We start from the raw sequence: 15,244 nt of genomic DNA on the forward strand, positions 1-15,244 counted from the left end.
CAGTCACATGCAAGATTACTTGAAATGTCATTCATAGATTGATTTATTTCCATTATGCAAAATATACAGGAGAGACGTTTGCCAGTAAAAAAGGGCAGAACTTTCGCTGTTACATTTCAAAGTGCAGATGTGCAAACATGCATTGCTCCATTAAAATGCATTAGTACTGTCCTCAACATACACTCATACTTCATTGAGTATATTTTAAAGCTCATTTTAGTCAACAACAAATATTAACGTAAAAACATATCATAACAGGTTAAAATATAACAACAAATAAAATAGGCAGCTAATGTAATTATGCACCAATCTTTGCACACAATTACAGAGCAATTACATGAAACTATACCATTATTATTTATAATATCATTCTATTTCTAAAGTGCAGCAGTAAACAAACCCCACATCCACCCACACTGATCACCACTCTAACTTCATGTCAGCTTTGCTCCACACATATTTTCCTCCTCTCTTGAGGAACATCTTCTCATCAAAGCCGCTGAACTGGATGGCCGTCTCCACCCCTACATCCAGGATGGATTTAGAGGGGTCTTTCCTCCCCTGGGTGCAGTCCAGGAAGCGCATCTGGGAAACAACAAAACCGTACGTATATGGGTTTGATGGCTTAGGAACCTCAGGACTAGTGCGTGAATGCGGACCACTGTACCCAAACAGTATTGTGATACCACAAAAATATAAACAACTTACATATTCATCCAGGATGAGGTAGGAATCTCTCATCTAAAACGATAAACAGAAACAAACCTTAAAATCTTGATGAACATAGTTTGTACAATGAAGAAGGCACAAAATGCCCAGCAGGTTAATAAGTGTGAAGCACTGCTTATGTAACAGTGGGATGTGCATCACTGACGTGAGATATGTGTGACAGTGGGAGTGGGAGTGCTAACCAGACACTACCCTGAGACGTTTCGCACCTTCTGATTGGACTCTGGAACCAGACAGGAAATGCTGCTGTGTCTGTCCAAAAAGTCCTGGAAGTGCTGTTCGCTGATGACAAACCTCTCGGCCTCCCTCAGACTGTTCTCTCCTGAGTTCTCGCCGCCAATCAGCAGGCACTGAAACACCTAGAGGCACACAGCACACAAACACACAAATCCTCAATACGCTGACTTACAAACAGGGATGTAAAACAATGTTCTTTCCTCTGCTTTATCCTGGTATTATCTATTTATTTGTTTATCGGTCTGTCTGTCTGGTCAGTAAAGTGTCTTTAGAGTATTCAGGTTTCAATCTGTCTCTTGTCAAGTCTTATACCTTCCAGCGAACAGGGTCCAGCCGGGTAATGTTTTCGCTCATGTCTTCATCCATGTTGAAGGTGTTGATGACAGAGTTGATCTTGAATGCCACTTTGTAGTTACAGCACCAGTTACGGACCTTGTGGAGGTTATCCAGGTGGCTCTTCCTGCCCTGGGCTCTGCCAATCAGCTGATTGGTCTCCTCGTTAAAGCTGTCACAGGAAATGGCCAGGATGTCCAGGTACTCCCCTGTGATGATCATGTGGGAGTTGGACATTTGTTTGAAACCGTGTTTTGTTGTTGATTAACAGGATTTAGCCTTATGATCTTTTGAATATGAAAGTAAAACCTCAATAACCCCATTAGTTTGAACATAAGTTATTAACTAGGTTTAATTATTTCATTACAATAATGGCGCCATCTAGTGTTTAAAATAATATATACATTTTTCTGGGTTTTTTTTTTTGTAGTAGTGGTCCTGAAAATATTGTTTTCTCACTGTGTATTGTTTAGCTGTGTATGTTTGAAATTACAATAAAGCCAGTCTAAAGGATTGTGAATCTGAGGCATTCTAGTTACAGGAATTTACAGCAGCACATACTAAAGGTATGATGTAATTGAGGTAAATTACAAATGAGTTAAATTACAAATTAATGTAGCACAATATGAATAATTAATGCATTAGTTCATCTTACATTTATTCATTTATTATTATAACGATACAGCAATGATACAGCAAATCCATTACGATTTTAATTTTATATCTTACCATACTTCTGGAACCATCTCTCTTTTATCAGGCTTCCGTTGCTGACAATACTGACACTGGGAAGCTGGAGGTCCTGTTTGCAGTACTGAACCAATTTTCCCAAAAAATCTCCCCTGTCGTGCAAAAACGGCTCTCCGCCGGAAAAGTTGATTTTTTCCAACCCTAAAATGTATACAATAACAAATGTCAATTTTTGAATGAATTAACATTTATTTAGCCTAGATTAAACAAGTTTGGTTATTGAGAAAATCTACCTGCTTCCTTCAGTAATTTCAGACCCTTTTTTGCCTCCTCAATGGGAAGAACAAAAGATGTTTTCGCAGTGTGGAAACAAAAGCCACATTTATAGTTACACTGCCGTGTAAAATGATAATTGACGCTGGTGGGTGCCACTGCAGACTTCTTATATCCCGCATCTAAGGTGGTAACTTCAGGTGCGCCTCCCAAATGCCGATTTGTCTCCCCAAGAAAGCAGTGTGCCCTGGACAGGACGGTAGCTAATATGCACTGTAGTTTATTAATGCACAGATCAAAGAGCGCCTTCAGAAACATTACTTTAGTAGACAGCAACATTTTCATAACTTCAGTCTTCATCTGAATTATGCAGAAACATTTGACAGTCCTTTATATTGATGCTACCGCTTGCAAATAGTGACGTAACGAAAACGATGAGCTTTTCAGGCCGCTCGCCCGGTTTCTAGAGAGCATGAAAACAAAACTTAGTAGGCTACTAGTCTGGGTATAGCAAGTGAAATACAAATTGTTATCTTTGTGGGCGGTGATTTACTGTAAACGATAATATCCCGTGGTGTAGCCTAATGACAAGACAGTTTTTCTTTCGATTCAGTTGTGCTATCTACACAACCCTCATTGCATATCGCCGATAAGTTTCGTTTTCGACTGAAATGATCAATTCGGCAGACTGGGTGCGCTTAAATAGCCATATGCTATAGGCTATAATGGCTAGAGGGAAGATCATTTGGTCTATGTTGGGCCATGCTTTTGGGTCACTCAAGGTTGGCACCAGCATAAACAGTAAACGCATTATGTCTCGGTTTGGAAGTTGGTCGTCGTGTGTTTTCTCTGTTGAATTAGACAAGAAGTCTGATCCCATTTATTTTTCTCTGCAAGACAGAAAATGCAACGAGTTTTTACAGGGGTTCATAAACGTATTTTCTGATGGAAAATGCTACTCGCTTCATGTCGACAGCAATGACAGAATTCAGAAAGCAAAGTTTTACGCTAGCCTTAAAGACAAATTGATGAACGAATTGCCTTCAGACTGTCAGATTCACAGGGTGACGTCATTTCAGCCTAATGTCAGAGAGTCTGTCATTAAAGGGTATTTCCTCAAAGACTTTTCAAAGTCTTCAGTGGCAACTGAAGGAATTTTGAAGGAACTTCTCCACGGATATCCGGTGGTCGTGTGCTCCTATGTTTCTGGCGGAGGAGACGGCCAATTCTTGCAACACCTGTGGTCCCGCACAGAGAGCGGCAACGTGGAAGTCACGGCTAGATACAGTGTGGTTTCCGCAGAGGCGCCGGATTACCATCCCTCAACCCTTAACATAATCAACTCTGATGTGTTCTACAGTTTTGAGGATGCCTACAGTGTTCTAGAAGAGGTTTGGATTCACGGTTATTCTAGCCTACACCATGATACATTTTCAGTTCAGTGATCTGTGTTTGTCTAATTCAAAACAGACAATGCCACACTCTAGTGGTGGTGAGCAAAATATCAGGAGGCAATACACACAAACACTCCTTTCAGATCTGACACTACACCTTCATGTATCATGTGGCTTTCCCTGCAGTGTGGTGACGTGGTTCCAGGGTCCAGGGCTGTTCTGGAGCTTGTGGACCAAAGACTGCAGACTGGAGAGAAAACCCACCATCCTGTAGTTGTCATCGAGGGATTAGACGCCACAGGTTAGTGTTGTACTACCTCACTAGGAAAGCTCCTTCATTTAAATACAAAGAAACTTGAACACAATCGCTACCAACTATTAAATGAACGGGAGTGCCTTGTCCTTTTGGGAATTAGGCCTACTCCTTTGGTCATGCTCAGCCAACTGAGACACACCATAGTTCCAGTGCTAACTCTTTACTTCCTGACTCCCCTACCTCCTCTCTTCCTACCCCCTTCCTTCCATCTTCCCTCTCCCACTCCCCTTTCTCTCCAGGTAAGACCACCCTGACCCAGTCTCTCAGAGAGGCTCTGGGGGCCAGTCTGTTGAGGTCCCCTCCCCAGTGCCTGGCCCCCTGGAGGGGCCTCTTCGACCAGGAGCCCCCCCTCCTCCGCAGGGCTTTCTACGCCCTGGGTAACTACATCACGGCTGGACAGATAGGCCAGGAGGCCACCCACACACCTGTCATCGTGGACAGGTGAGGACCACTGAGAAATCCCCACAGGGAAACAGTGAAATGGTTCATTGTCTCTGAAAGGATCTCTGTGAAGAGCGTAGAACAAACCTAGGAAAGAAAAACAAAAGGAAAAAAAGAAAGAAAACAAAAGAACTATCCACAGGAAAATCTAGATTCGAATAAGATGGTTGGACATCAGTGTTAGTTAACTAATAAACACAGTATTCAACACCCCTATCTACGCATCCAACACAGTGCTGTCTCTGTTTCCCCGGCCCCTCTGCTCAGGTACTGGCACAGCACGGCCGCCTATGCCATCGCCACGGCCGTGGGGGGCAAGGTCAACAACCTGCCAGAGGGGGGTTCCGAGGTGTACCGCTGGCCTGGCGACCTGCTCCAGCCCAGCCTGGTCATCCTGCTGACCCTCGACCCCCAGGAGAGGAGGAGGAGACTCCGGGGAAGGGGGCAGGACAAGACCCAGGAAGAGGAGGAGCTGGAGGCTGACCACCTGTTTAGGCTGAAGTAAGACACACATGAAGAATGTGAACATTTAGAAGTGCAAGTGGGTGTGTATGTGCTGTGTGTGTATTGGAATATTCTCAATTTTTACTAGGTCTCCATTTGCATTTCTTTATTTGTTCCTTTATACCTGCCTACCGCCACCTTATTTAGTATATATATTTTGAATAACGTCTCTATAGACATATGTTGCATGTAACCATTGAAATGAGGCAGCTTTTTAAAACACTCACTACCTCACTGCGCTGCACTGCATGCCTGGTCCAATTGAACAGACGTGAAAACATGTTCGATCATGCCAGTGTTGGGATTGCATTGCATAGATAAATGGCACACACGCTTTACTGTGGCGTATTGACAAGACACTGCATCAACGAACAGATTTACTGAGATGCACACATACACACACACACACACACTATCTCTCTACTGTACCTTATTGAGTTGGGTCAGTTCAGTCTTAGTCTGAGCCTTCAAACACTTAACAATCAATTGCCCTCCCAAGGGGCACCAGCTGATGAGAGGCCCAGTGATTACTCTGGGAGCTGGCGTGGTCCATTAAGCTGGTCTAAACTCACTGGTGCTAGTCAGTCAGTCAGACAGAGACTGGTCGATGGCTACCTTCATTTATACTGGACAATGACATCATGGCTTCTCTGTACAATACTGCCACATGGGCTAGCTGTCTTGACTTTGCCGGGCTGGATTGGAAAAGATATCACCTTTATGCTTTCAGGCTTGTTTATCATCTGAATCTGACCTTTAATCTGTGATCATACTCACCATATCCATACAGAATGTCCCGGTGTTACATGTCCTTGTGGCGTAATGGAACAGATCACAGATTGGTCCAGAACTGACCTTTGAATACTAATAGCGTATCCTTGATTGTAACATTAGCATATAAATCACTTGTTATGTAGCATATTGTATAATGTCTCTGGATGACCCAGTTAGTGAGAGTGTGTGTGTGTGTGACATGAAAACTCATGAAAACTCTGCTCCTCATCTCGCCCACAGAGTTGAGGAGGCTTACCACAGGATTGAGGGCCCACCCTGTGTCACCGTGGATGCCAGTCCCTCTCAGGACCAAGTGCTCCAACAAGTGTTACTTTTAATTAGGGACAAATGCCACTTGTAAACAGCTCCTCCTCTGACAACCCTGCACCAGGTGGCTGCTGTACCAATCGACACCACTAGATGGCAGTAAAGTGTTGTAGAAATGCCCCAACCAGAGGAAGAGAGAGTTGGTGAAAAGATTCTATTCACAATGGCTTATGGCAAGGGGCCAGACTACACATACAGCTACAGCACACACACTTGCACACTAACACTAAAAGCCCAGCCAGGGCATGTCACAACATGTCCCATTCTGCGTGAATGGCATGGGTGAGATGATGGGAGTGTTATTGTGAATGCTATAGTGATCTGTCAGTAGTCATATTTATGGATACAGTCTAAGGGCTCACTATGACAACCAGCTTTATTAGGCCTGAACTCCAGGAAATGAAAGGGAGGGTTTGTATATTCATCAATCACTTTGGTTTCATTTATACACGGCCCACCGCCCAAGTCTAAGACCAGCTTTCTGCTTTCCTTTTGAAGTAACTGGTGGAGATTCCTTCCAGGGTTTAAAACACACACTAACCTGTGATCCATTACACATAAGAATAACACTGCTTATTTGTTGGATTACGGTTTCAAATTAAAGGAAACGTGAATTAAAGACAGACTGGTTGTGGCTTATTTTCTGAACTGGGAAAATCATCCATTTTGGCTGCACAGTTAGTGTATGCCTTACACTATACTGTACTGTGTCAAGGCTGTTTACCTTTCACTTGGTGGGACTTGGATATAGACTCTACTAGATACAGCTGCTTTGTAGGGGACGCTTCACTGTACGGCTGTAAGTCTGCTTTGGACAAAACACAACTTGGCCTTGAGGCAAATGCTGTTTGACTGAAAGGATTTCACTGATGTATAGAAATGAAAAAGTACAGGATGTACTTATGGAAAGACACAAATGCACACACACACACACACACTTAAGTAGGCTACATACCGTAACTCCATTATATAGGGGGGGGAAGTGTATGTTTGGCCTGTGATGGCAAGATTAATTGGAGGTTTTAGTAATTATGAGCTTGGCAAGCCTGCAGGCTGCACAAGACAGAGTGACCCATCTCCTCTGGCGAGGAACATCAGCACAGAACTCACCACTGCAGACCACATTCATATGGCAATTAATGGTCCACTGTATATCAATGTCACCCTGCGCTCCCACGCACACAAGGGCCAGGTCTCCTGCACAAGCCTCCGTCACCGTGTTTAGAGGATGAAGAGGAGTGTGGGGCTTTGGAGCCAAAGCGTCAGCTGCAATCATAAAGGGATGGAACAGTCTAGGTTCATTTGGCAATTTCAGGGTTTGTAATGTCTGAAGGCACTGGACTCTTTAGGTGTCCCTGACAGATGGACTCTGATTTATACCTTCACTTCACAATTCAAGTGGAGTTTTCCTCCTGCTTTTATTCACCACCACATTCACATTCTCACCTCAGTGTGATGCAGGGTAGAAGTCAAGCTCACAGTCTCTCAGCCAGCACAAAGAAAACCCACCCAGCCATCCAGCCAAGTCTGTTGTCTCCATCCAAGAGGAACAGGTAGATAGGCCTTGACTCGGCAGCACCACTAAGTAGACCTCACACTGTATGGGGCCACTTTACACTACACTCCTCCCTTCAATATTTCATCTGCACAACAGAGCAGGCCGGGGGAGAGGAGAGAAGCCTCCCTGAAATAATGAAAGATCCAGCAGGGATGCAGCACAACAGCAGCTCTGGCTCCAGCCTAAGTAATAGATCAAATGAAGGCTGTCCCTCAGATCATTAATAATGAGTGTGGTATGGGGAGGGAGGAGGGAGGGGGAAGGGGGTTGAAGGGTGGTGAGGGGCGGGGCATGGAGGTGGTACAGAAGGGTGTGGGGGGGGGATGGGATGGGGTGGGGGCGGCTGGTGGCCTGGCACACAGCCTTCCTCCGGGCCTGACTTGGCTGCCTGATCAAGCGGCAGTCGGAGGCGTTGCGCGTGTGATGTTTCGGGCCGAGGGACCATCTACTACTTGTAGTATCTCCCCACTTTTATCTGCCAGAGAAACCAAACACATTTTGTAGGACATTGTCCAACAAAATGGATGGATTGGAATGCACAACGTTAACCACCCTGACTTCCGCTGCCACCCCTCGAGCGGCACGGCGGGGGTGAACTTGTTGGTGCACGGATGGTGGCGGGGGTGGAAGGGGAGGGGGGGGGCGGTAGAGCGGGCTGGCAGGGAGGGGATGGACGCTGTCTGGGACCAGGGGACCGGGGCTGGAAGGGAGAGAGAGAGGGATTCCTTGGGAGCATCCAAACCCTTCTGTGAGCTTTAGCTTTCTCAAAATCCTCCAGCTGGTGGGCATGCTTTGACCTTCCTCCCCAATCCCCCCCTACCCCCCCACTTCCCCCACACACACATACATACAAAACTTGGTACCAGACACACAAATATGAATGTTGTAAAAGAACAGTTTCAGTTTCTATTGTCCAGGCAAGTGTTGTTATCTATGTGTGTGTAGTTGATCTTTTCAGTCTTCCAGTCTAGCTACTGAAGTTGTTTTGGACATTGTAAGCACCATAACTAACTAGGTAGGTAGGTCAGTAGGTAGATAGGTAGGTATTGTAGATACAGTAGGTAGTGTGTAGGTAGTTTGTGGGTAGGCAGATAGATAGATAAATAGACAGGGAGGGAGGGACGTAGGGAGTAGGTAGGTATAGAGGGGGGTCAGGAGATGGGTAGAAATGGTGGGAGGGAGGTGATTGGATGAAGGGCCCACTGTCTGTCTGGTGTCCGGGCAGGGGGATACAACACCAGGAACGGTTAAATGTTTGAACATGCTGTGAGATCTCATTAAAAACTGCATATCAGCCCACTTAAAGCCTCTCCCATACACTCTGGTGGAAGCTAGCTACAGCTCAGCCAAGTGTGACAAAACAGTTATTGTCTATTTACTCTCCAGAATTCATGATAAATTCTAATTTCCTGTCACATAAGACAGCCTTCACCATCATATCTGGGTGTGATTGAGATTCAGCTGAGCTCCAACAGCTGCAGACAAGCAGAAATAAACCAAAACAAAACAATATGACATCCAGACTAGACTAATATTTCCATAACACACACGGAAAAACAAGATGGAGTACAAACTTTGGCTCTCTGGACTCTTCTGCCTCCTCACAAAATCTGGGCAATTAATTCTGCACATTGTTAGGGGCTCCCTATTTTTAGCCAGGCTGCCCTCTCAAATAAATTGATTTCCTGTGGTGAAGTTGGAATGTTGGTTGTGTGCTGTGGAGTGTGTTTTTTTTACACACATACCGTCCTGCTTTCCCCAGAGGAATAAATCAAAGACAACAGTGCAGACTACTCCACAGCTGCGCGTGTCTCTTTTTATTTTTGAAAACGGTTTATTTTTGTTTCACTTCCATTAATGCTCTGGCATCTCTCCAACTTTATCACAATCAACTGTCAATAGAAAGCAAAGAAGCTAGCATCTCTCTCTCTCTCTCTCTCTCTCTCTCTCTCTCTCTCTCTCTCTCTCTCTCTCTCTCTCTCTCTCTCTCTCTCTCTCTCTCTCTCTCTCTCTCTTTGTCCCTCTCTCTCCTGAGACAGTCTGGTTCTGTTTTCCATGGGCCCTGTCACAGAACTGCGAGGTCAAAACCAGCTAAGCTCTCAGATAGAAACACTATTAAAACATACACGGCTACACATAAATAAAAGTAGAGCAACTTGATCCTAGATTCCGGTTTAGTGTCAGGGGAGGCACTGAGCTTTGATGAACACCACCAAAGAGAGATACTCGTTGTTGGGATGGGGGTTGGCGTAAAATCTCTCTCAAGGGGAGAAGAGGAGAAATTACAATGCAGAGACTTGGCAAAAAACTGTAAAAATACTGCAGAATATGAATCATCAGGCCAAGCAAATGTTTTACCAGACTAACGTATTGCCATCTCGCATAAAACCCAACCTCATATATCAAACCGTTTCTTAATTATTACACTATAACTCCCTGTGTACAACACTTGCTGAGGTACTGAGATACACGTACATTTTTCATGTGTACAATTTCTCGATCCAAATGACCAGGGATTTGGCTTGGATCACATTTCCATCACTGCCTCTCCCTGCCTTTGTCACAGGCGGTGAAAACTGCAGGAGTAAAAAAAGCCCCAGGGTTGTGGAGAGAGAGAAAAAGAAAATACAGCACCGGATCCCAGTTCCTTATCCTAACTAAGCCACGCGAATCCCCCTACACCCATTTAGCTTTCTCACTCCACAGCTCTCCTGTGCAGGCGTTTGCCTACTTTGCAGTCCTCTCACTACTTCTCTGAAAATATCGAGTTGATAGCTGTTCATCTCAATAATCAACAGGATACGTGCACGCCAGCCAGCCAGCAGGACTGGGGAGCTGGCTAACAGGAGAGTAGGCTTCCCACTGGCTTTACCCCACTTCGCTTGCCACAAGTCAGTAGTTCCTCTCCAGTTACAGTCATGGGATCTGTCCTTGGGGGCTGTGGTGGTTCAAATACTTCCACAACTCTCTCATTCGGCTTCACTGCCTCTGCTGTCCATCAAACAAGTGTTTCTTTTTGTGTATTGTATTGAAATCACCAACAGATACTTGTACAGTACAGATACTGGTACAGCGATTGCAATATTTGAAACACATTTGATTATTTATCACTGTATTTTGTGACATTATAAGCTATAGAGTGGTCCAATAACCTCACCATAGACATTTCCAAACAACAACTTGTCTTCCAAACACCCTCTACCATCGGTGCTCTAAGTTGTCAGCTAGCTAGCTAACTAGCTAGCAGCTATCCATCTCTTCTCCACTTGCAGCCATGCTGTCAGAGCACAGAGCTCCAGCAGCAGCTGCCGGTGGCAGGTGTAATCAATATGGACTCCAGAGAGAGTTACTCTACCAGAGGCCAGTCTCTGCTTTCACCTTCCCTGGTCTCTCTTGGGAGTCTCCCCACAGGCAGACAGGCAGACAGGGAGGGATGGCCTACTGATGTCTCTTCATGTCTCCAGGCTGCGGTGGGCACAGTGTTGCCCTAATGACTACTATTAGTCAGATGGAGTTGCATTATGTTGCTCGGATCAGGATGTTCATTGTGCTGTAAAGGTTTCTTCAAAGGGGAGGATCAATGTCAAACTGAAATGTGTTTTCGGAGTCACACTTTGGAGAACAGACAGTATTTTTTACGGCTTGATTGGCCCTTCGTGACTCATTCATAATGGTCATGCTTTGAGACATGCTGTCTGTGACCCCCAAAGCATTCTGGGCCCTGAGAAGGAATAATAGAACACCGAAAACAAGCCTGGAGAACTCCAGCCACCCTGGAGTGGACTAGCTGTCTGAGTCGGAGTGATTAATATGTACGGAGCAACATTATAATGTGAGAAGTCAGCTCCAGTATCCCGGCGGTGGCCTGCTCTATTGACTGTCTCGGCTGCAGTCCTGACTGTTCGGGGACAAAGCTGCTCTTTTCTCTCCGAGCCTGACACTGCTGTACCCAGCACACTGAGGCACTGACAGTGTGTGTGTGTTTATGTATGTGTGAGAGTGTGTCAGTGTGTGTGTGTGTCTGACTCTCTCTCTTTCTCTCTCAGCCCTCCCCTCTCTCTTCCTCTGCCCTTGTCAGTGGACCTGTCTTGTCCGACCCCTTCGCTGAGTGGTCTTCTCTGTGAAATCTCCTCTTCCCTCACCGCTCAGGGAGTCACCTGGGAGGTGTAAATAGCACAGCCGACGCATCACATGCCAGTTTGACCACCTGACCACCTATACCTCTGACCATTCCCCTCTATCAGATGAGCTTTCCCCAACTGAAGGATGAATAGTGGACCTAAGTGGTTAGGTTATCCCAGTTCACCCACCTACATGGACCGGGGGAAGTTCAGGAGATAATGTGGCAGACTGGTGTGGAGCTATTGTTTTTTTGGATGCACCTCTGTGTGCTTTAGCGCCGGGAGCTGAATACCATTCCTGCTGTGGTTCTCTGGTTACGTTGCGTGTTGTTATGGGGTAGTTGGACTGAGACAGCACCTGTTCACATGGTGTAAAACCATACCGGAGGGACTATGGGAGCTTGATAGGCATGTGTCTAATATTTATACCGTTTTAGCCCACATCCCCACTGGCTGTTGAAAACACAGTGGGGTTTATGACTTTGCACATACAGGCAACTTGAGTTACATAGGCGCAGTAAATGAGAACTGGGAAAGCGAGAAATCTAAACATCTGAAAAGGCAGATATGCCGTGATATAGGGACTACTGTGCGGATGGATATACACTCCACTCCACCATATCATAAACACCATCAATCACAAGACAAATCTTTGTCTCTGTGTTCCTACGCAAATACGGTGACAATACCTCATTCCTATGCAGTTTCCAGTCAGTCCTTCCGGATGACTGACGCACCACAGCTACTGCTTGCTCGTGAGTTATGGCCTTGCAGCACTGCACGGAGCCACAGCACTGATATGGCTGTGCAGTCGTCACTCTGTACGGAACCAAACAATGAAACTGTCAGACGGGCAGGTTTGATGTTACCAGCGACTGTGGTGTGTGTGGTGGCAAGGCTCATGTGGCAACCACAAGCCATGTTATTTTACACTGCAGTGTCTCCAGCCAGTCTGCACAGGGCCGCTCATAGTAATCAGATAAGATCATGTACCAAGGAGAGACGGGCGCAGCGCAGGAAGCGACGCTGGCTGAGTGGGAGACAGAGATGGGTGAATGTGTGACTGTGTGTGTGTGTGTATGTGTGTGTGTGTGTGTATGTGTGTATGTGTGTTGACACAGTGCGTGTGTACACACATGAGGGTGTATGCTTGAGAGAAGATGCCTGTGCACACTGTGAAGACTGTACATGATCTCCGCTCAGTGTGATCTCTCAGTCGTGGGTGAGCACTGAACCTGGACCCTAATGTGCAGATATGGAGGATGTTTATAAAGCTGCCAAGCTCAGGGCATCATTCAGCCTGCATTATCAGAAGCATTTGATTGGCTGGGAGGTGGGCCTCTGTGCAGGTTCACCCCGGGGCCAGCAGCCACGCACGTTTCAACAGCTCATATTTCACTGCAGTCTGCTGAGGGGGCCTGCCTGTTGCCTGTCACCTGGTCTCTCTCTCTCTCTCTCTCTCTCTCTCTCTCTCTCTCTCTCTCTCTCTCTCTCTCTCTCTAACTCTCTCTCTCTCTCTCTCTCTCTCTCTCTCTCTCTCTCTCTCTCTCTCTCTCTAACTCTCTCTCTCTCTCTCTCTCTCACACACACACACACACACACACACACACACACACACACACACACACACACACACACAAGCATAGATACATACACCCCCCCACCCTACAGACACACCAGCACACATTCAGTACCACACATGCACACACAAACCCGCACTAGCACACATACACATGCTGTACTGTACATACAAACACACTCACACATTATGTTCATTTCCAGACAAAATGCTGGTATAATGTGTTGGTGCTGTAGGAAGATTGCCCAGTTTGTTGTCATACGTCACTCTCTAATTGCTTGATTGTGTTACACAACACGCTTTTTAATTTGACTGTTTCATTAATCTGGGATCTGGGCGCTATTTCACAATGGGTTTCTGGATAGTAATTGTTGAGTTGCACAAGAAGAAATTCGATTTTAAATAACGATAACAAAATGAGCAAGGAGATGAATTAAAATGGTATATTATTTTTCGTGAAATGCGTCATATTCATAACACATTGCTGTATAACTCATGAGCATCATCTTACAAGACTCCAATCTGCTGTGGTGGTTAAGTCTCATTTTAAGGGGATGGGGGTGGTGTCAAGGGCCTCTCTCTTCTCTGAGGACCCGGGTGACATCTCTCCATGCTGGACAAGGAGCAGCACCATGTCTGACCCTCCTCTCGGCCCCCCCAGCCAGGGGACACATGGTTAACGCCAGCAACATGGAGGTGTTCACACTATCACCCCTCCTCCCTTCATACTTCTTTAACAAAGTTGCTTTCTCTATCTTTTTATTTTTCAAATCTTTTTCTTTTGCTCTCTCCCTCTCTTTCTCTCCCTCCCCCTCTCACTCTCTCTTTCTCTCTCTCTCCCTCTCATTTTTTCTTTCTCTCTCGTTCCTTTTTAATTTTTTATCAAAAGTGTTTCTGTGCGAAGTGCTCCTCTCAGAGCAGGTAGCTGATTCCCCTGACTGTCCTTGTCCTTGTCGAAGGGACTGGAGGGATCAGTGGTGTGATTGAGCAAGGCTGTCTCCTCCAGAGCACCAGAGGAGCAGCTGTTCTCATTAAAAATGCAGGCAGACTGAGGCTCCCTGGCCCAGACCAGACTGAACCTGGACGCCCGTCCAAAGCTTTCATTCTTGCTCTGGAGAGAAACATGTCCTCCATCCATCCCGCCATCCATCCATCCCTCCATCCTCCTCTCCCTGCCTCCCTCCCTCCCTCCTGGCAAACTGACAATGGCCAAATTCCCCCTCGCCACGGGTGGACAGTGGTGGAGGAACTATTGCTGTAAACTGCCTTGAAGTCGTTAAGGTATTTTGTCTCATCCGTTAACAAATGAGCATTGATTCCCTCAGTTCTGGCTCTTGAGAAGAGTTCAGCACAAGCAGGAGTGTTGAGGACTGATATATCTGAGTTATCTTGGGGAAGGCTGCAGCATGTTCGCAGTAACACCGAAGAACCTCAGAACCGCCTTCACACCAACCGCCTCAGGTTCTTGGCTTAGCAGGAAGCAACGGAGATGACACACAGCTCTTCTGGAACATTCCAGCCTTTCCCAGGCCAACTTGTACAGTTAGATAATGCAGCGTAGCTGTGATGTGTAGACTAAGGAGCCCCACTAAGGGATACACGAATCTAGAGAGGCCCACACAGCTGGCTAATAGAATTGGAGGTATCCATCAAAAGGTTGTGTAAACCCTTACTGAGACAGCCAGGGTCTAAAATCATGGTTGAACCTGGAGGATAAGCTCTGGCATTAAATATTGTCAACAGAAGATACAGTTTGGCTCATAATGCCCATGCCTTTGTAGAGTTAAAGGGGGATTTGGGATTGGGATGGACATTCTGGGTTTTCTCAAATGGTGATGGTGTGTGTGTGTGTGGTTGTATGTGTCTGACCATGTAGGTATGTGTGAGTGTGTGAGTTTGGGTGTGTGTGCGTGTGTGTGCGTGGGAGGCAGACAGGAGGTACTGATGGATTACAGACCTCACCTCTGA

General features: G+C 46.0%; 2 protein-coding genes across 2 annotated transcripts; one reads left to right on the plus strand and one right to left on the minus strand.

Moving 5' to 3' along the window:
• Positions 1-25: 25 nt before the first annotated feature.
• On the minus strand, positions 26-2,782 carry rsad2 (radical S-adenosyl methionine domain containing 2). The gene is made up of 6 exons (XM_047014273.1): positions 2,283-2,782; positions 2,029-2,190; positions 1,279-1,508; positions 939-1,088; positions 709-741; positions 26-585 (listed from the first exon to the last, which is right to left on the minus strand). Exons 1-6 carry the CDS (start codon positions 2,620-2,622, stop codon positions 421-423), a joined length of 1,080 nt encoding a protein of 359 aa, XP_046870229.1. The 5' UTR covers positions 2,623-2,782; the 3' UTR covers positions 26-420.
• Positions 2,783-2,901: 119 nt separating this feature from the next.
• Positions 2,902-6,641, plus strand: cmpk2 (cytidine monophosphate (UMP-CMP) kinase 2, mitochondrial). Its single transcript, XM_047014272.1, has 5 exons — positions 2,902-3,653; positions 3,843-3,957; positions 4,212-4,413; positions 4,681-4,914; positions 5,932-6,641. The coding sequence occupies exons 1-5, from the start codon at positions 2,988-2,990 to the stop codon at positions 6,050-6,052; spliced, it is 1,338 nt and encodes a 445-aa protein (XP_046870228.1). The 5' UTR covers positions 2,902-2,987; the 3' UTR covers positions 6,053-6,641.
• The last annotated feature ends 8,603 nt before the right edge of the window (positions 6,642-15,244 follow it).

The sequence above is a fragment of the Hypomesus transpacificus genome, unplaced genomic scaffold, assembly GCF_021917145.1.
Source record: "Hypomesus transpacificus isolate Combined female unplaced genomic scaffold, fHypTra1 scaffold_232, whole genome shotgun sequence".
NCBI lineage: Eukaryota > Metazoa > Chordata > Actinopteri > Osmeriformes > Osmeridae > Hypomesus > Hypomesus transpacificus.

Bases quoted from the DNA above. Each gene is read 5' to 3' on its own strand.
- cmpk2 (XM_047014272.1), top strand. From the start codon at position 2,988: ATGGCTAGAGGGAAGATCATTTGGTCTATGTTGGGCCATGCTTTTGGG. The intron at 3,958-4,211 runs GTTAGTGTTGTA...CTTTCTCTCCAG, and splicing joins CGAGGGATTAGACGCCACAG to GTAAGACCACCCTGACCCAG. The intron at 4,414-4,680 runs GTGAGGACCACT...CCCTCTGCTCAG, and splicing joins ACACCTGTCATCGTGGACAG to GTACTGGCACAGCACGGCCG.
- rsad2 (XM_047014273.1), bottom strand. From the start codon at position 2,622: ATGAAGACTGAAGTTATGAAAATGTTGCTGTCTACTAAAGTAATGTTT. The intron at 1,089-1,278 runs GTATAAGACTTG...GTGTGCCTCTAG, and splicing joins TGGACCCTGTTCGCTGGAAG to GTGTTTCAGTGCCTGCTGAT. The intron at 586-708 runs GTAAGTTGTTTA...GTTGTTTCCCAG, and splicing joins ACCTCATCCTGGATGAATAT to ATGCGCTTCCTGGACTGCAC.